Raw genomic sequence first — 20,013 nt, forward strand, 5'->3', positions numbered from 1 at the left:
CATCCTGCCTTTCACTCCTCCCATCGTCAAGCGGCTCCTGGGCTGGAAGAAAGGGGAGCAGAACGGGCAGGAGGAGAAATGGTGCGAGAAGGCGGTGAAGAGCCTGGTGAAGAAACTGAAGAAGACGGGGCAGCTGGACGAGCTGGAGAAGGCGATCACCACGCAGAACATCAACACCAAGTGCATCACTATCCCCAGGTAAGAGGAGGAGGAGGGGGGGAGCACACAAACCGAGGGGTATCCCCGGCCGTCCCGGGTCCCCCCCGGGGGGGACGCGGGGGCTCGGAGGCCCTTGGGCAGCCGCTTTCTCCCGAGGGACTCCCCGTGCTCCGGGAAAGGGCTTCTTTGGCTTTCTAGCCCTTCGGTGCGGAGTTAGTCCTCTCCTGCATGCCCCATCCTGGCTCTATAGATAGTTTAAATTAAAAAAAAAAACATTTATAAGTAAGAACTAACTGCCTACAGAAGTGGATTACTGTCTAGTAACAAGAGAGGGGAAAAAAGTAAGAGGGGAATGTAAGGGAGAAAATATGTCTCCAGCCGAGATTACAAAAAAAAAAAAGAAAAAGTTGGAAGCACTCTGGATTATAGTTATTGTGGATACTCTCATTGTCAAAAGTTTCAGCGTGTTCCTCGGTGCCGTTACGCTAAGATTTTCTTTCGGTTAATGTATCAGGAAAATGGTTTTGTTTGGGTTGCTTGGGTTCTTCCATCTTAGCTGGACAGATACTGCTCCGAAGAGGGGGTTTAGAGCCCTGCTGTGCATATGTGTTCAAATCACTTTTTAAATCGGGAATGCAAATGGAATAGCTGAAGGAGGATTGTTTGGGGTGCAAAAAAAAACCCCAAACATGTGAGGGTGAATATAACTGTTTTTTTTTTTTATTTTTTTGAATTAATGAAAGTTTTATTTTTAGCCTCGATTCCAAGATCGATCCGTAAGACCATTATAAATCATAAAGGACGTGTATAAAAGTATTCCATCTAAGAAAAATTTTCCAAGTAACTTTCAAATAGCTGGCCACAAGTGGTGTTTTACTGCTGAAGATTTGTTGATTTCTGTGAGCGCAGCCAGATGACTGCTGATTCTGTTACTGATTGTTGTTCAAGGGTACTTTTTTTTTTTTTAAACAAAGGCCAAAGTTCATCCCAAATATTTGAATGCTGCATAATTGTATGCTTCTGTGTGAGAAGATATCTGTGTGTGTGTGTATTCATGCTTCTCTCGCGCGCAAACAAATGTATGCTTTCTTGGTTGTCAGAATGATTTAATATGCAGTAGCTAATACAAAGCAGCATCTGTTGCATGAAGAAGTGAAGCAAGTAGCTTAGAAATGTGGATATTTGGAACTCCTAAAATTTTCTTCCAACAACTGTAGTGGGTTTTTTTTAAAGGAAAAATAAAGTCTCCTTATCTTTTTGGTGCTGAATGACTGTGGCTAAGATTTGGCCAGGAATGCAAATAGGTCTTTCAGCCTTTGTTAGAGTTACTCTGGCTTCCCCTACTTGGACCAGAGATCAAAACAAGTAGAGCTACCACCTGGTACAAATGCCTTAAAAACCTATATTTTAAAATTCTTGGTGAGCAGTGTGCTTTCCACATAGATGATAGGCTATATAAACCACTTCCCTGATACACTTACCATTTCAAAAGAAGATGACTTGAGCAGCTCTGGTGATGAGACCTGGGTGTTGTGTCCAACTGATGCTGACTGGTTAGGGAGCACAGCGTGAAGCCTCTTGGTGGTACTTTTACTATTAACAAGGTGGTTTAGATAGGGGAGGAAGGTTTTGATACTGAGTTGATAAAGAAGAGATGGGTGGAGTAGGATGCTTTAATTTAGAAAAATAATTGTAAAGCTTGAAAACAGGTCATAAATATTATAATGTCCAGAGATTCTCCTGGCTGTTCCTACTGTGCAGAAGTGAATGTCTATTTTTCCTGGACCTTGCTCTGATAAAGGAAATCCTTAAACAAAATGTAAAGATCTAACAAAATTTAAACATTTCATGTTCACTTATGACACAGAGCCTGGATCCTGCAGATCTTAAACCTTGGTATGGGTGAAGTGTGTCCTCAAACGAGGACAGAAGTCTCAGCATATTTGGATGGTAGCTCCTTATGCCTTGGCACTTCATATGTACTTTTATTATTGTTTAGTACGTGTATTACAGAGACCCAGATAAGTGTGATTAGGTGAGTCTGTGTTGGACCCCCTGCAGCAGCGTACCGAGAGGTCAGTATGTACATGTCAGAGGTGGGGGAATGGTGTGGAAATGTGAAACAGCTCGTCCAGAAGTCAGTGGCAGAGCTGGAACTATAACCAGGCCTTCTGACTTTTAAGAGCTGTGTTTTATCTTCTGGACTGTGCTGTTTGTCCTAGTGTATCTGTGAATCTGATTATCATGGCATTTGAAATGCGTGTTTGCAAGGCAATTTTAGTATGGTTTTAGTTTGTTGGGTTTGGGGTTTTTTGTTGTTGTTTTGTTTTGGTTTTTTTTTAATAATCCTACATCAGTTCTTTTACTACTTAGTCAGATAAGTATGTTGGGGGGAAAAAGGGGGAAAAACCATCATTAGGGATTAGATCATGTTGTGCATCGTCTGTAATGCATCAGTAGACTGAGTTACAGTGGAGCTATGCCAGTGATGACTCTGGCCCAGCAGGAGTAGGGTAAGTCCAAAATTAGCTATTGTATCCATGAGACGAAGCAAGTTTCAGATGTAAAAGTGCTTGAGCTTTGCAGAAACGTTGCTCATGGGAATAAGGGCTACACAGCAAATTCCTGTAGTGATCAGGTGGGGTTGTTTTAAGAAAAAGAACAAGAAAAAAAAATATTTTTGTTGTAGGGCTAAGGAATTAGAGTACGAAATTTATTCCTGCTGTCATTTTCATCTGCTTGGGGCTGGAAATATACATACTACTTTCTATCTCCTGACAGATTATTAAACAATGAATAGTTTATTTGCTTGTGTATTGGTTCAGCATGTGTTACTTTTCCCAGTGCTCCATTTGTAAGATGATGTGGCAGACACTTCAGGCCCCGGGTTTTCTGTTGGAAAGACCTGTGGCAGACAGCAAAAGGCTTGGAGAGACCATCAAGGATTTCAGCGTAATGCTCTGCTGGCAGGATTTTTCCTTCTTGTTTTTTTTTTTTTCTCCTGGAAGTAATTTCCACCTGAAAAACCTACTAGTCTCAGACCATCCAATTGTTTCTTGTGCCACTGTTACTAGTGTGGCTGGTTTAGAGGACCTTCCTCCCTCCATCGTTTGGTCACTGCTGCCAAAGCCCGTCCTTCTCCAGAAGGAGCTGCCCCTAAACCTCTCTGCACTGAGATGCTGAGCTTTGGTGTCAGGAGCTGCCCTGGTGAGTTGTAGCCAGCTGGGTTTGCATGGCAGTAAGGCATTTTTTCATACTGTATTGGGTGATAAAGTTGAAAACCCACTTTCTTTTGCCTGTTAAAATACATCCTTTGTAGCAGTTGCGTTGATATTGAAAGCCCAGCCTTCAGGATGGGCATTTTTATCACTTTTCAGACAAGCTTGAGGATGGTGTGCCGTTAGCACGTACCCCAGCACAGCCAGGTGTTTGAGTTTGAAGCCTCTCTAATTTCAAGTTTGAGGATGGTGTGCCGTTAGCACGTACCAGGTGTTTGAGTTTGAAGCCTCTCTAATTTGCTCTGTGAACAAGTTTAGCTCAACTCCAGTTAAGTATCAGATTTTTTTGAATTCTTGATGGAATCTGGTGGCAGCCAAGTCTACAGCTGACAGGACTGCGTACCCACAGAGCCCAGTGGGCTTCATTGCTCTTCTCCCAGGGATGAGTTTCTGATGCTTGTGAACAAGCTTAGGTCTACTCCAGTTAAGTATCAGATTTTTTGAATTTTTGATGGAATCTGGTGGCAGCAAAGTCTACAGCTGACATGACTGCATACCTGCAGAACCCAGTGGGCTTCACTGCTCTTCTCCCAGGGATGAGTTTCTGATGCTATTCCTGATCTGAAGAGAGGGCTGTACTGTGCACCTGACAAACTGCCAGCATTTTTCCCTAGAAATAAAGTGCATTAGGCTGAACTGTGATGAGTTTTTAACTCATAACCTGTACAGGGGTCTGATCTGCAGAAGCCGGGAACGTGTAATGAATGCTTAGTAATTTCTAAACAGTTTGCAGTATATATAGTCTTGCTGATATGGGGTGAGATCGTAAATGCTTTGTTTCAAGAGCTTTAGTGGTGATACACCTATTAAGACATAAATCTCATGACATTTTGTAATATATTTTCATATGCATATTTTTCTTCTGAACCTATTACTGTATTTATTTTTTTTTTAATCAACAATAGTTTTAGAGGAGCCAGGATTCTTGTATGTGACGAACACCTTCTTTTAATTGGTGGGTTTTTTTAATTTAGAAAGTAGTTTTGAAGAGAGGTGGGTGTTATTTCTTGTGGAACTCATCTGATAAGGATAGAATGTACCAACTGAGATGGAAACCGGGCACATTTGCTTTTTACAAGCAGCTGAACAAGGTGTTCCTTAAATGATTTGCATTTTGGTGGGGGAAACCAGGGATAATATCTAAGGGGTTTCGGGAACATCTTGGGTGTGAGCACACCTTCTGTTGTGTTGGTAGTTGACCACGCAATATTTACAAGAATTGACCATGTTCTTAGGATTGCCTTGATACCAGGAAAACATGAAAACTATAAATATAGTAAGTGGCAGAGGCTCTCTGCAAGACCGTGAAGTATGTTCTTCCTTTGAAACTGGTGCCCATCTGGTTTCAGTAATAAGAAAAATGGCCAGTAACAGCTTTGTGTGTCCACATGCAAATTTGTATATATATATATATTTTCTTTTTAATACCAGTTTTGGAGGTGATTACAGTGCAGTCCCTGGGTGGAAACACAGTCTCGCTGTCATTAGGATTGTTAGCTCCCTGTTGCCAGTAATTGTACTGCTGCGGAGCTGTGTGCACTAACCTATGTACTGACCTGGCTTTATGGGCAGGTTTTTACAGCCCTGTCCTAACCTTTGTGCTGCCACAACGGTGGCAGTACCTGCCTGAGCAAGTATAGCTGCAGAGTTAAAAATCTGTTTTTTAAAAAAATCCCTTTAAAAAATCTGTTCATAACTAGCTTTTGTGGAATTAATGTGACTTTGCAGATTAGATCTCAAGGTGAAAATGGGGTGAGTGTACTTAGGCCTTTAGTTTGTTGTACTTTCCCTGTGGTCCCACTTGTCAATCAGTGCCTTTCTCAGCTTCCTCCTTGTCTCCCCAAAGGTCAAACCCCTCTCTCCGGGCACAGAGGTTTCTGCTCCCCATGGCACCCCCACTTCTTCTCCCTACCCTTGCGTCAGACTCACTGCCTCTTATATTAGCCTGGAAAATAGCACCCGTGGTGGACTTCTAGTCCACACTATGCCATTTTTAAAAACAAAATTGGCTGCTGGTAAGCTAATGCAATAATGTTGATGCAAGCAGTTGGGGAGTGACTCCACATTCAGTTGTATCAGCAGAGATGAAGGAACTGGGGAAAGGAGGGAGGACAGAGGAGAAAGGATTGTCCAGTATCACAGCCCCATCCCTCAAAGTAACGGATGCTGGAAGAGCATGTCAGACCCATTCCTTGGTAAGATGTCATCTCAAATTTGTATTTTCTCTTTCAGCAGCCAATACAATGCAAAACTTTTTTTTTTCCCCTTGAAATGTGCAGGCCATCTAATATTCTGCATTATAACCAGTGGTAAAACTCGTTGACTTGAAAGACAACAGAGACAACATTTATATAGAACATTGATGGGCTAAGGGGAAAAAAACATATTTTTCCATTTGTTGAGATGTTTTCAAATATTCCTCTCTCTGCCTTTTTTTCAGTCTCAAAAGAGACTGAGAAAATCTCCTTTCTCAAGAGACTAAAATATTTAAAATAGCTTCTGAAAGGACTCATAAGATTCTCATTATATCATGTATTAAGTGTTGAATCTTTGTGAAATAAAATGTTTAAAATGGTTGCTTAACTTTTATAGTATTAGGAAAAGACCCTGAACATCGCAGTCATTTAAATATAATGAGAAATAAATGCAAAAAATTGATGAAATCAAGAAATACACTGTATGGGATTATCACATCAGGGATCCAATTAAAATGAGTTCTTCTAATAAATATTGGTTTAATAATGTAAACTTGTGATCACTATATTATTGCAACAAAAATAAAATTAACAAGATTTAATGGACTGAGCAGCTATTAATTTTCACTTGTTAATTTATTAGGAGCTTCTAATGTTGTTAGATGCACAGTAACGCCATTATCCTGCATGAACTACTTTATTAAATAAATAGGGCCAAACGGTGCTTGAATTAAATTGAAATCAGGTTTTATTCCCAAATTATATTTTTCTGGGTTTAATTTTTTGTTGTTTTTTTTTTTTTTTTTAGCTTTGCTGTATTGAGTGCAATTAAATTTTCAGGGATGGGGATGCAGCACTCTCTTCCAGTGAGGCTTATGAATAGTCCTAATTAACTTTTCTTCTTGCCTGCCTCGATGTGCTGTGTAAAACGCTTTTTCCAGCCCAAAGCTGATGGTGTTGATTGGCAGCGAAGAGAGGGGAATAAAGCCAGGGCAGAGGTTCTTGTCCAGACACTCCAATTCATAGTGGGCTGACTCCACCGAGCTTAGCAAATGTTTGCTAATTACATTTTGGTCCATGCGACTTTGAGTCCAAACATAAAGACGAGGAAGTTGTTAATAATTGGGTCTTGTCACTCGGTAGCACAACTTTCTGTCTCAATTGTTGCAGTTAATACTGCTTTTAAAGATGTTTTGAAGCCTTTTAGACCTGAGCCTCATTTGCTCACACATCTCTTTACCATCACTGTCAGAATGGTGGGATTTGCCCTTAGGCAAGCAGGAAGGTCTGACTGGCTACTGTGGCTCTGGAGAAACAGAATAAAGAGCCAGAGCTCACTCTCTATTAAAGGCTTGATCCTTCAGAAGCGTAGGTCACGAATGGGAGCAGGAATAAATTTGTGTGTAGGAATAGGAGCCCTATTAAAAAGAAAAAAAAAAAAAGGGTAACCCTTATCTTCCAAACAGCCCAGGCAGGTAAGAAATAATAATGTCCTACTTTCTAGAGGATCACCCAGGACTTGTGTGAGCTTCGAAACAGGAGATCTTCGTTGTCTACTAATCAGCCCGTTAAAGCTAAGCTGCTGTAGCTGTGCTGTTCTGGGTGGCCAAATTTGCTCGTTTAGCAACAAGGTGGGTTTCTCTGTCCTACATGGCCATGTGTGGTGCAGATGGACTTCGGGCTCTTCAAAATGAGCAGGTCAGGAAATCTGTGGGATTGATGTGGAAGACATGATGAAATTATGAATCTTATCGGTGAGCTTCATGAAAGAACGCACTTAAAAATCCAGTAAAACCTACCCGTTAGAAATGTAACCTGTGTAAGTCTAGGAAAGGTGGATAGGTGATCTTGATAACTTTTATTTGTGGGTATAAATACCTTTTATTTTTTGATCTCTGGAGGAATGTGCATCAGTTTAAAAGAGGTGAGGTCTGTGAATCCTGGAGAGAGGACTCCAGGGCACAAGGTGTCAGGAGGGTCCTCCTGGGGTCCTTGCTTCCTCCAGGCTTTGGGGTCCTCAGGAAGGAGCGTCTCAGGGATGAGATATTAAGTGAGGCATCCTTAGCTCATTTCTTCAGTAAGTAGTTATGTATGTTTTTCATTAAACTTTTGCTTATAAATTGTGTCATAGGAAGGGTCAGAGATGATCTCTGAATTGGTGATGCGCATTAACCATAATGCGATCTTTTTAAAAAAGGAAGTCAAAACAGAAATTTCCTCCTTTGTGGTGAAGTTGCAGCCAGCAGTGATTGAATGATGAATGCTGATACTGACTCTCCCTTTTCACAATAAAAGGGGAAAAACTCTCCTTCCTGTTCTAGTTGTTTGAACGTGAAAAGAGAAATTCACTTATTCTTCACAGATGTTGAACGGTTAAAGTTCACAAAAATATTGGGCTTAGCAGAAGACATCTGTGGAACATGAGAATGCCTCTTTGCTTTTGTGTTCAATGTGCAACTGCTGGTGCTTTTTCTACTTAACAGTTAGAGAACATTTTTTTTCCCCAAAATCTCCTTTTCCTCTGTAACTGGATTTTAAGTGTTGCTGTGTGGGAAGACCCACCTACAAGCACCTTTAATTTCTTTATACTCAGAAAGACCAGATGTGGTTTTTTTCATGGAGATACAAAGTCTGTGGTTTCCATACATGTGGAACTGTACAGAAAGGTCCTTTTCTTATTATTATTTGTTGAACAAATTGTTGTTCCCCTTGAGTTAGATGCATAGCCAATTTGTAGCACACATGTAAAAGTATCTGAAAAAATTATATCAGTGTTTACAAAGCACTCTTTGCCTAAAAGAAAGGCTAATAATAAGCAGCTGGAGTCTGAGTCTTTTCCCACTTGTTTTGCATTTGTGTAATTACATGGATTTCAGTAAATCTACTTCTGATTTACCTGCAAGTGAAAGGAGAGTCATGCCCGCACATGAAAGCTGTCAGCTGAAAGGGGAGGATAGAGGTATTTGTAGCTTGAATTTTACTCTGTTTTCTCTTTTAAATTCAGGGCTTTTGGGGCTCCTGTAGGTGGTTCTTTGCCTGCCCAGCAGAGCCTGCGAGACCTGAGGGCTCCGGTCCCACCAAGACTGGACTTGTCAGGCCTGGGCTGGAAATCTGGCAGGGAGCCAGGCAGGATTTAGCTGGAAGTTTGTTGAAAATGATACTTCTCTGCGAAGCGTTTCGTTTTCAGAGGACTTCTCCCTCGTGTTTCCTTGAGGGTTTTCTGATGGGCGCAAGCGTGGCTTGGCAGAGATCCCTCCACGTTTTGTAGCTGAGATACCACGAGCAGGGGCTCCTCATCCTGTGCCTGTGCAGAAGGTGGCATCTGGCTGTTCTAACTGTGGTTTTGTTTATTTATTTTTAACCATTTTTAACCAGCTTGCATACCAGTGGTGAAGTCCTGAGCTCCCTTTCCCATCTCCCCTGCTTACCCACCTACCCAAATCCAGGAAGCAGTAGGGTTTCCTCTTTCGTGGCCCAGATAAAGGCCACCCACAATGACAAGCCTTGAATTTAGAAGAGAACAAGGTCTGCTCATAACATCTGTCCTTTTTTTCTTCCCCCATGGTTAGCAGCCTGTTGGAGGAAAGGCCTAGAATAGTTATTGATGTTGGCCTGAACTCTGGAGATCCCAGATTAATTACCTTATAAGAGTTTCACAGGCTTGGAATGGTGAAATTGCCTCTTATTTGTCTAATCTTTCTCCATATCTTCTTCTTCTTGGGCCTGAATTTACCTGACTTACTGAACATAAGCTTCACCATAAGTCGAAACTATCTTTTAGACTTGTTTAATGTGATTGTTTTCTTTTCAAAATTTTGTGGCTTTGTTTTTTTTATTTTTTTTTTTTATTTTTTTTAATTATTATTTCTTATGGCTGGAGTTTTTGCAGAAGATGACTCTTGGAATGGTGGGAAGGGAAAACCAGCCGATTTGAACCCATTGCATTAGAAAGAAGCTTTACAAAATAACCAAATGTAAATGTTGTTGTTTTTTTTTTAAAGTAGATAATCACTGTCTGCTTATCAAAGCTAATACTACTTTATAGCTGATTTCTGTCACCAGTACAAGTGTGCTGGCAGTCTGCAAGCTGTTTTGAGCTTTGACTCTGAATTAGATGCCATAAATAACTCGCGTGTAGGTAGGCAGCTGATCATTGAAGCTTTTTTTTTCCCCCAATCTGGTTTTGCTTGTTTGGTAGAACTACAGGCTGAAAGTTCACGTGTTGAGTTGCGATTGCAGATTTGTTTCTCCCAGTCACAAACGAATTAAGATAGGTTTTCAGTCATGGATTGCTGCATCATGAACGTACATTGTGGTTAGGGAAGACTGAAAACATGGGGTTTTGTTCCATACCGCTACGTAACACTGAGCAAAACGTTTAACCTGCTTGTGCCTTACTCTGAACTGCCTAAAAAATCCAGTACTTGGCTCACAAGGGTGTCAGAGAATTTAATAACAGTTGTGAAAAATCTCTTAAAATCTCAAGAGGTAGGCTCTGTTGCCAAACCCGGTGACTTTAAAAACCTTCCCGTTGCTGTTGGGCATCTCGTTCGGACTAAGAAAGCAGTTTTAAAATTTGTTGGAAACTTTCTTCGAAGATACGTAGGGGCTACGTCAGTGAGAATATTAGATTTCTGTAGCTGTTTAGTGGTAAACCTTAATTGGGTTTGCATAATATTTATCTGTTCATCTCTGTGCGAGTGCCTCCTATGCCCGTGGAGTATTTTGACTGGTTGATACACGTCATGCCCCAGTGGTCGGCTGCGGAGCTGGAGTTGGAAGGCTGTTAGCACAAGTCCAGGGGAAAAATATACCTGTAGCCTCATGTTTTCATTTAAGTAATATTATATAACCATATGTAAATGTAATGCCATCCAGACACAAGATGTTAAATGAAATAAAGGTGTCTGTTGAGTGATTATGCTGTTGCCAGTGGACTTTTACAACCGTGACCCACAGCAACACGAGTTGGGAAAACAAAACATTTCTTTACCTCCCACTTGTTTTGCATTTGTGTAATTACATGGATTTCAGTAAATCTACTTCTGATTTACCTGCAAGTGAAAGGAGAGTCATGCCCGCACATGAAAGCTGTCAGCTGAAAGGGGAGGATAGAGGTATTTGTAGCTTGAATTTTACTCTGTTTTCTCTTTTAAATTCAGGGCTTTTGGGGCTCCTGTAGGTGGTTCTTTGCCTGCCCAGCAGAGCCTGCGAGACCTGAGGGCTCCGGTCCCACCAAGACTGGACTTGTCAGGCCTGGGCTGGAAATCTGGCAGGGAGCCAGGCAGGATTTAGCTGGAAGTTTGTTGAAAATGATACTTCTCTGCGAAGCGTTTCGTTTTCAGAGGACTTCTCCCTCGTGTTTCCTTGAGGGTTTTCTGATGGGCGCAAGCGTGGCTTGGCAGAGATCCCTCCACGTTTTGTAGCTGAGATACCACGAGCAGGGGCTCCTCATCCTGTGCCTGTGCAGAAGGTGGCATCTGGCTGTTCTAACTGTGGTTTTGTTTATTTATTTTTAACCATTTTTAACCAGCTTGCATACCAGTGGTGAAGTCCTGAGCTCCCTTTCCCATCTCCCCTGCTTACCCACCTACCCAAATCCAGGAAGCAGTAGGGTTTCCTCTTTCGTGGCCCAGATAAAGGCCACCCACAATGACAAGCCTTGAATTTAGAAGAGAACAAGGTCTGCTCATAACATCTGTCCTTTTTTTCTTCCCCCATGGTTAGCAGCCTGTTGGAGGAAAGGCCTAGAATAGTTATTGATGTTGGCCTGAACTCTGGAGATCCCAGATTAATTACCTTATAAGAGTTTCACAGGCTTGGAATGGTGAAATTGCCTCTTATTTGTCTAATCTTTCTCCATATCTTCTTCTTCTTGGGCCTGAATTTACCTGACTTACTGAACATAAGCTTCACCATAAGTCGAAACTATCTTTTAGACTTGTTTAATGTGATTGTTTTCTTTTCAAAATTTTGTGGCTTTGTTTTTTTTATTTTTTTTTTTTTATTTTTTTTAATTATTATTTCTTATGGCTGGAGTTTTTGCAGAAGATGACTCTTGGAATGGTGGGAAGGGAAAACCAGCCGATTTGAACCCATTGCATTAGAAAGAAGCTTTACAAAATAACCAAATGTAAATGTTGTTGTTTTTTTTTTAAAGTAGATAATCACTGTCTGCTTATCAAAGCTAATACTACTTTATAGCTGATTTCTGTCACCAGTACAAGTGTGCTGGCAGTCTGCAAGCTGTTTTGAGCTTTGACTCTGAATTAGATGCCATAAATAACTCGCGTGTAGGTAGGCAGCTGATCATTGAAGCTTTTTTTTTCCCCCAATCTGGTTTTGCTTGTTTGGTAGAACTATAGGCTGAAAGTTCATGTGTAGAGTTGCAATTGCAGATTTGTTTTTCCCAGTCACAAACGAATTAAGATAGGTTTTCAGTCGTGGATTGCTGCATCATGAATGTACGCTGTGGTTAGGGAAGACTGAAAATATGGGGTTTTGTTCCATACTGCTGCTTAACATTGAGCAAAAGGTTTAACCTGCTTGTACCTTACCCTGAACTGTCTAAAAAATCCAGTACTTGGCTCACAAGGGCGTCAGAGAATTTAATAACAGTTGTGAAAAATCTCTTAAAATCTCAAGAGGTAGGCTCTGTTGCCAAACCCGGTGACTTTAAAAACCTTCCCGTTGCTGTTGGGCATCTCGTTCGGACTAAGAAAGCAGTTTTAAAATTTGTTGGAAACTTTCTTCGAAGATACGTAGGGGCTACGTCAGTGAGAATATTAGAATTCTGTAGCTGTTTAGTGGTAAACCTTAATTGGGTTTGCATAATATTTATCTGTTCATCTCTGTGCGAGTGCCTCCTATGCCCGTGGAGTATTTTGACTGGTTGATACACGTCATGCCCCAGTGGTCGGCTGCGGAGCTGGAGTTGGAAGGCTGTTAGCACAAGTCCAGGGGAAAAATATACCTGTAGCCTCATGTTTTCATTTAAGTAATATTATATAACCATATGTAAATGTAATGCCATCCAGACACAAGATGTTAAATGAAATAAAGGTGTCTGTTGAGTGATTATGCTGTTGCCAGTGGACTTTTACAACCGTGACCCACAGCAACACGAGTTGGGAAAACAAAACATTTCTTTACCTGTAGCTGTGGCTTTTAGGGAACATTTTGGTGGCCACTGAGGGTGCTGGGCAGTCACGTCTCTTTTCTTTAAAAACTCCTTTGCATCTGAAGACTTCTGGTGAATTGTTCTGAAAGAGATGACTGAAACTAATAGCTGACCATCTGGCTGGAAACAACATTATTAATTAAGCTTTCTCTTTTAAATCATTTACAAGTTAGAAAGAAATGCTCTTTTGAAAGGCATTGAAGCAAGTTGAATTTGAATTCTTGTTGCGGGGAACAGGGTATTTAATGTATCTCCACACTACAAGTAAGGATTAAGAAGTAGTGGTTGAGATCATGGTTACTTAGATTTCCTAAGAGCAAAACAACCTCTGAATTAGTTCGTGTGTGTTTTAAATGGTTACTTTCTCTGAAGGACAACAAATAAGCTCCAATTCTGTCAGCTACTCCCATTTAAAAATATTAATGAAAAAACCTTTGCTATACAATGTTCATTGAGTCCTTCTAAAGACCTTTTCACTGTGACCATTCCACAACCTGTTGAAGTGCCCACGTGCTGTTGAAGGGGGAACGTTTGTGATCTCTCATTTTATACCGTGGGTCCTAAAGTCCTTTACAGCAGAAGGATTTTTACCCCCTTTTGCTGATGCAGAGAGTGAAGTTCCAAGAACTTGGTTGACTTACACAAGGTTCCTGGGGACAGAGGCAAAGCAGCATTTAGGGTGCAGACATCCTAAGGCTCATGCTGTGTTCCATATAACAAGACAGAAGTGACATTACTCTTGAGACTGCATCTTCCCATGCTATGGATGGAAAACAAGAGTCAGTTTGAAAGCTGCTCTTTTTGCATTATACGAATAATTCATAACGTATTCATAATGTGGCATTGATAATTTTCAATTAAACACAGGAAGATCTCTCTAGCATTTTAGAATCACAGAATCATAGAACGGTTTGGATTGGAAGGGACCTTCAAAGATCATCTAGTCCAGGGACTAGATGGCCGTGGCCAGGGATATCTTTCACTACATCAGGTTACTCAAAGATCTGTCCAGCCTGACTTTGAATGCTTCCAGTGATGGGACATTACAACTTCTCTGGGCAACCTACACACAAAGAAAGTGTGAAAGTGCTGAGGATACACTTCCTCGGATGCTTGAGAGATGGTATTTCGTTATGCATGCAGACTTCAAATGGGTACAGCTCCCTATTGTCTTGATTTTTGAGTACCTTAACTGCAGCTTGCAATTCTTACTGATATGTTTGAGGGCCAGAAGACAAGCTTTCATTAAAAGCTATCTGTAAGGATTGTGGTTTGAGATGATTGCACTTGCAGAACATGAGTCTTGGGATATCAGAAGAAGGGTATAGCCAGTTATATACATGGAATGGTGTACAGTCATGAAGGGAGAACCCTTAAATAGTGTTCTGGGTTGAAATAATAGTTTCCTGTAACGATCCCCTTGGTTTCCTCCATTTCCATTAGATTTCCATTTTTTGCTAATGGTGTCTGTGCTGTGGAATACTGTTGCGCAAGACACACAGGAACTCATATAAGCAAGCGAAGGCCGTGGAAATTATGGCTTGAAATTGAGTTTTGTAAGTCACTGCTTTGCGTGCCAGGCTCTACTGGCTTGAAAGCCCTGTTGAGATAGCTGCTTCTAAACAGGAATAAAAATAGACATTTGAGTGTTCTGATTTTAGAAGAAAAAAAAAAAGGCATTTATTGGATTATGATTGGCTGATGACTTTGAAGCTGGAGACAGTTTTATGTTACAGAGCTTCTCACTCTGCTTATTCTCTCAGTTCCCGTTCTCCTCCCCTCTTTCTTTTTTCTTTTTTTTTTTTTTTTCTCTTTTCTTGCTTTCTATTTTTAGGATGGCATTTTAGTGTTTCTGCTGTACTGCCAGGCCAGCTATTCCAGAAGAAAAATAAAGAAGAAAGGTGGGAGGTAGAGGCAGTGAGCACTAATAGTTTGTTATGAATTTGTCTTTTGAGTGCTTCCCTTGAAAGTGTACGTGTTTCCAATTTCTCTGGTAGTTGATGAGAGATCTGCTTGCACTTGAAGCCATTGATGACATGCATTTTGACAGTTTTTGTGTGCTTTGGTAAAAGAGAGGAAAAGTAGGAAGTTTAGGACTGGAGAGAGGCCACTGAAAGTTTTAGGAAAAATCTTTGTGCATTTTATATTTTTTAACACGTGTATATATATTATTTTCCAAATATGTGTATATAAATAAATAAAAACTTGTGTCCAGTAGAATTAGTTTCAAATAGAAACTGGTATTTTAATTAGCAATTCTATGGAGGGGGAAAAAAAAAGTATTGTAACTTCACTTTCTTCTTTGTTTGTTTAGGGGCTGAGGTGGGGTTTTTTCTTTAAATATTATTTTTCTTCTTTGTGCTGTGTCTGAGAACCTTAAACAGCAGGGAAAGAGGGTTACTTGGAGAGCAAGGGAATGGAGAAAAATGTTCTTTGTTAGGAAAGCAAAAGGCATTACTTAGTGTGACAATGTGTAAAACAGTCCAGGCATAGGTATTCTTGGTTTTGAAGTCTGAGTGGGATTTGATTTCTGTTATTAGTTCAGTAAATCACATATTTTTTCATCTGTGTGACTTCAGGGCTGTCATTTTTGCATATGCAACGTAGCTTTGAATTTACATTGCTGTGAAAGAATAACTGGGGAAGTGTAAAAGACTTTGTCGCACTTTTGCTTTAGAATCACATCTTGATTTTACAAATCATATTGTATTTCATCCTTAATTTTGGTTTGCAGTCACTGTGCTACTTGGAGCTACAAGGAATATTTTTCTAGGGTACAGTGAGGGTTGAGCGTTGTCAAAAACTGGCGGAAAGTTGGTGCAGTGTAACTGCGTATGTAATGTATTGCTATAAATTAAATCACTGAAGAATTATTTTTAGAAGACAAGGATTATTTCAAAACACAGGCCATAGCTTTTCTAACAGTGATTCAGTTACTTATTCCTGTCGGTTAAAAATTGCACCTCGCGTTGAGTGGGGTCTAATGCTGGTTTGTAGGATTTTTTTGCAATTATTTTTTTTTTTGTACAGTAAGTGAAGTTGTTATTCAAAGGTACTTAGCCTCTTTAGAATAAACATGTCTTTAGAATAAACAGAGGACAAACATAGCTCTTGGTTCACAAAAACTGACCGAGGTCTGCGGCTTAATCTGAAATGGGCAATCCTTTGGGAATGCAGGGTAGAGGCTTGCTCACAGCATAACCTTTCTCCGGTTTTATTTTCTGGTGTTATCTCCTGGCACAAAAGACTGGAGGAGGAGTAAGCAAGTGAAGTGTTTAAAATATGCATATGTTTGTGTTTACAATGGTTTTCAGGGATTGAGCAAGAGGTGATTAAAGAAACTCTGTTCCTGTGCGTTGTGCAGCACAGCATGGATGAAACAGCTCATGGAGTCTTTTCTTTTGGGAAATAGTATCTAGTATAGCTAGGATCTTAGATTAGATACTAGAAAGAACTTGTTTGCTGTGAGGGTGGTGAGAGCCTGGCCCAGGTTGCCTAGAGAAGCTGTGGCTGCCCCATCCCTGGAGGGGGTCAAGGACAGGTTGGGATGGGGCTTTGAGGAACCTGGTCTGGTGGGAGGTGTCCCTGCCCAGGGCAGGGGGTTTGGAAGTGGATGATCTTTAAGGTCCCTTCCAACTCTAACCATTCTATGATTCTATGAAATTTTAAATAAGTTTTCCCTAGGCTGAAGAAGTTGAAAGCCACTATGCATGGATGTGGTTGGCTGGCAGAGGCATCTGAGCCAGCTTGTGAGAGCAAGTGGCATTGTGTTGGTGGAAGTTGTGATAGCAATAAACCCTGCTTTTATTTGTCAGTAATTCTTCATCTTGTACTTTAGCCCCAAATATTTTCTTAATATGCCAATAAATGGCAGAGTGGATTTGGATAGAGTAGGCATCTTGGGCTGAGCTTGTGGGAGTTGGACTCGGTGACTGTTGTGGGTCCCTTCCAACTGGAGATACTCTATGATTGATTCTGTGTCTCATCAACATTGTTTGGAAGCCAAGTTCATTTTAACAGAAACGAGAATTCTGAATTATCTCATTTCCATGCACTTTTATGCTGTCATATCTCTACATATTATGATAATGATACAGCAGTAACATAATTTTATTTATGGTTTCCACTTCTACAAGTGGAGTTCTTGTTACCTACAAACCACTGCAGGAATATTACTCACTGGGCAAACCGCTTGACTTTGAAGAATGTGACTATGATGAAGTGTTATGTTTTCTCACCTCCTACGCCTGTGACTGGTAGTTTCTTGTCACTGTTGCTACCGGGGACTGTTCAATACAAGTTTGTGGCTTTACTAGCAAATAGGTGTGTCAGGATTCCTTGGTGAACAGGCATCTAACCACATCCAAAGCCATTACAGTTGGCCATTTGGTAACTGTCCTTACAAGGTGCCTCTGAAGTGACTAGGCAGAAGATGCAGACTCTGTCAAGCCTTTTGATGTCCCCTTCAAAGAAAAGACTAAATGATGGCTCATTGTGTCAGGTAAGTAGCCTGTTAGTGGTCATGTCCTCCGATGAAGATCTTGAGCTCTTGAGATATCCTTAGTCTAGTGCTTTTCAGGAGGGTTTAAACCCTTTTGTGTGGAGCAAGGTGTTACAGCAAAGCCAGATGTGGGTACAAAACTGCCTGGGCGTTGCTGGACTCTGCAGGGATTTGGTGTTCTTCATGTGGAACGTGAGGAGCCCTGTGACCCTTGTGCAACACGTAAATGAGCAGCTTTTGAAATCTTCTTAACCGAGTCTGGCACTTTGCAGTTTGAGCATTCGTTAGTACACAGATAAGCTAATTGTACAAGAGGCAACTTTACCTGGCAATTGCCTAGTCTTCCCACAGGCAATAATCTGCTCCCCAGATACGTTGGAAAATGCAGATGTGAATGTCATAACTTTATGGGACTCTTCATTGAAAATGAGCTGGACATGGTGCATTTTGTCAGAGACGGGAATATTTGAGAACGTGGATGCAGAACTTTCAGTGACAGGAATTGTGTCTGGAGTGTAGGGAATGAAAATAAGCTTCTTAAAATCTTTTTCCTTTAAGTTGCATCAAAAGAATCTTGTCTAATTTCAACACATTGTTACCATCAGGTGGAGGTGTTCATATACATCTCCAATCAGCGTAGCGTTACTTTCCTCCTCTGTTTGCCTTAGCAGATGTGAATGTCATAACTTTATGGGACTCTTCATTGAAAATGAGCTGGACATGGTGCATTTTGTCAGAGACGGGAATATTTGAGAACGTGGATGCAGAACTTTCAGTGACAGGAATTGTGTCTGGAGTGTAGGGAATGAAAATAAGCTTCTTAAAATCTTTTTCCTTTAAGTTGCATCAAAAGAATCTTGTCTAATTTCAACACGTGGTTACCATCAGGTGGAGGTGTTCATATGCATCTCCAATCAGTGTAGCGTTACTTTCCTCCTCTGTTTGCCTTAGCTGGAATAATCTCATGAAAGGCTTCAACTAAAACCTCTCATTCTCTGGCATTTGGTCACTTCACTAGCAATGCTTAAAGTGATAGATCAGCACTTAATAAAAGCAGGATTATCTCTAAGCTGAAAATAAGTAGAAAGAGCCTCCCGTGGAAATTACAGGGTTTGCGTGTCGTTACTGATTCATTTCTTAATACTTGTAGTAACTTTCAGTGCAATAATCGGCAAGGTGAGGGTCTGCAGAGGACTTTGCCACTAACTGTTTCTTACTGCCTGCAAACTATTCAGACTTTGGCTGTTCAGACTGTTCAGATAATCTCTCCCCAGTCATGCAAATATCACAAGCTGTTCGACTCGTTCATTTATTCCTTTGGAAAGGTTGGGGGGGGGGGAAGGGGGAAGACAGGGCCCAGCCTTGCCTTGCACCCTGGAGGGATGCTGTGCAAAACCAGGGGAAGGTTTCTGGGATGGGAGCTGGGGAGTTTTCTATTCTTTTGTTTATTATACTTTGCTTTCTGTCCTCTCTGAGCAAATAATGAATAACAGTAATAGTATGCTGCGAGACATGAAATCTGGAAGCATTTATTACAATGTGTGTGTGAACCATAGTCATCACCAGAACTTGTTTTCTCACAGACTGGTCTAGTAACCGCCCGGGGGAAGAAGCTCCCAGTTATCTTTGTAATAAGGGCTCTGGTATTTCTGCTTCCCAGGTTCCCTCTGCATAGCAATTACTGTCCCTTCTGCAATCAACACCTGTCTCTAATTTCCATTAGTAACAAAGGCCTCTATAAAACCCTCTGCTGTTTGTGTGTGGAGCACTTTGCTTTTACAGTCAAGAGCTAGGACACACCACAAAGGCAGATAAAAGCACAGCGAAGCCGTTGCTGCAGCAGGCCTAAAACAAACATAAAAATTTGAGGTTTTTCCTTCCTTCCCTTCGTGGTTTATTTTTGTCTTTATTTTTGACATGGGGGAGGGCTGTGAGTGGGGAAGGCTTATCTCTCAGCGTGAGCACTGAAATTCTGTTGGGGTTTGTGCATACTGTTTGTTGGGGCTTTTTCTTTTTTCTTTTTTTTAATTCCCTTCCTTTAAGAACTGCTTTCTTAAAATGACGATTTCCACTATCCTAGTCCTGTACTACTGAGCTTCCCATGGCCAGCCCTGTGTCTGTGGAGAGCTGTAGGAAGCCCTTTTGCCCTGTGAACACTTGGGATGAGTAATAACGGTCCCACCAAGTTCACAGGCGCTGGGAGTCAGACGTGCTCCGAAGAGCCTTGCCAGCCCCAGCCTCACAGAAGTCGGTGGAACTAATCCCACCTCTAAGTCTAACCATACGATTCCCTTCCCAAAATCTGCAGCTGGGGTATTGCCCGAGGTGTTGTCAGCTGCGTGTGTTTCTGCTGTTTTGCCTGCAGTAATACCTCTTTAATTTTATTTTTTTTTTTTCCTCTTCCTAGCAGATCTGTTTAACAGCGGGGTTGCCGCCGCTTTGGACTCGAAAAGACTTTTGGAGAGGATTGCTTGTAAAGTAATTTCTTTTTTTAGCTTGCAGTGACTGCAGTCTGCTTACTAAATATATATTTGATATTATTTGGGTTTTTAATGACAATGGAACATCAGATAATTAGTTTAGCTCCTTGCTTCTAGAATCACATCTCTGCTGGCAGGCGAAGGTGAACCAGAAGGAAGTGTTCAGGGACTGAGTAAGGATGCAGCTTTGTGTTGCACTTCTGATTTAGTCTAATAGTAG

At 41.0% G+C, this 20,013-nt stretch overlaps 1 protein-coding gene across 1 annotated transcript in view; it reads left to right on the forward strand.

The window, feature by feature from the left end:
- Position 1: 1 nt before the first annotated feature.
- The window catches only part of SMAD3 (SMAD family member 3), a gene marked incomplete at its 5' end in the record, with an annotated part of 91,205 nt that continues 71,193 nt past the window's right edge, over positions 2–20,013 (forward strand). Inside the window, one exon of the mRNA XM_014952680.1 lies at positions 2–198. Coding sequence (XP_014808166.1) covers positions 2–198 — 197 coding nt within the window. The remainder of the gene's footprint in view (positions 199–20,013) is intronic.

Source organism: Calidris pugnax, unplaced genomic scaffold (genome assembly GCF_001431845.1).
Source record: "Calidris pugnax isolate Ruff unplaced genomic scaffold, ASM143184v1 scaffold187, whole genome shotgun sequence".
Taxonomy (NCBI): Eukaryota; Metazoa; Chordata; class Aves; order Charadriiformes; family Scolopacidae; genus Calidris; species Calidris pugnax.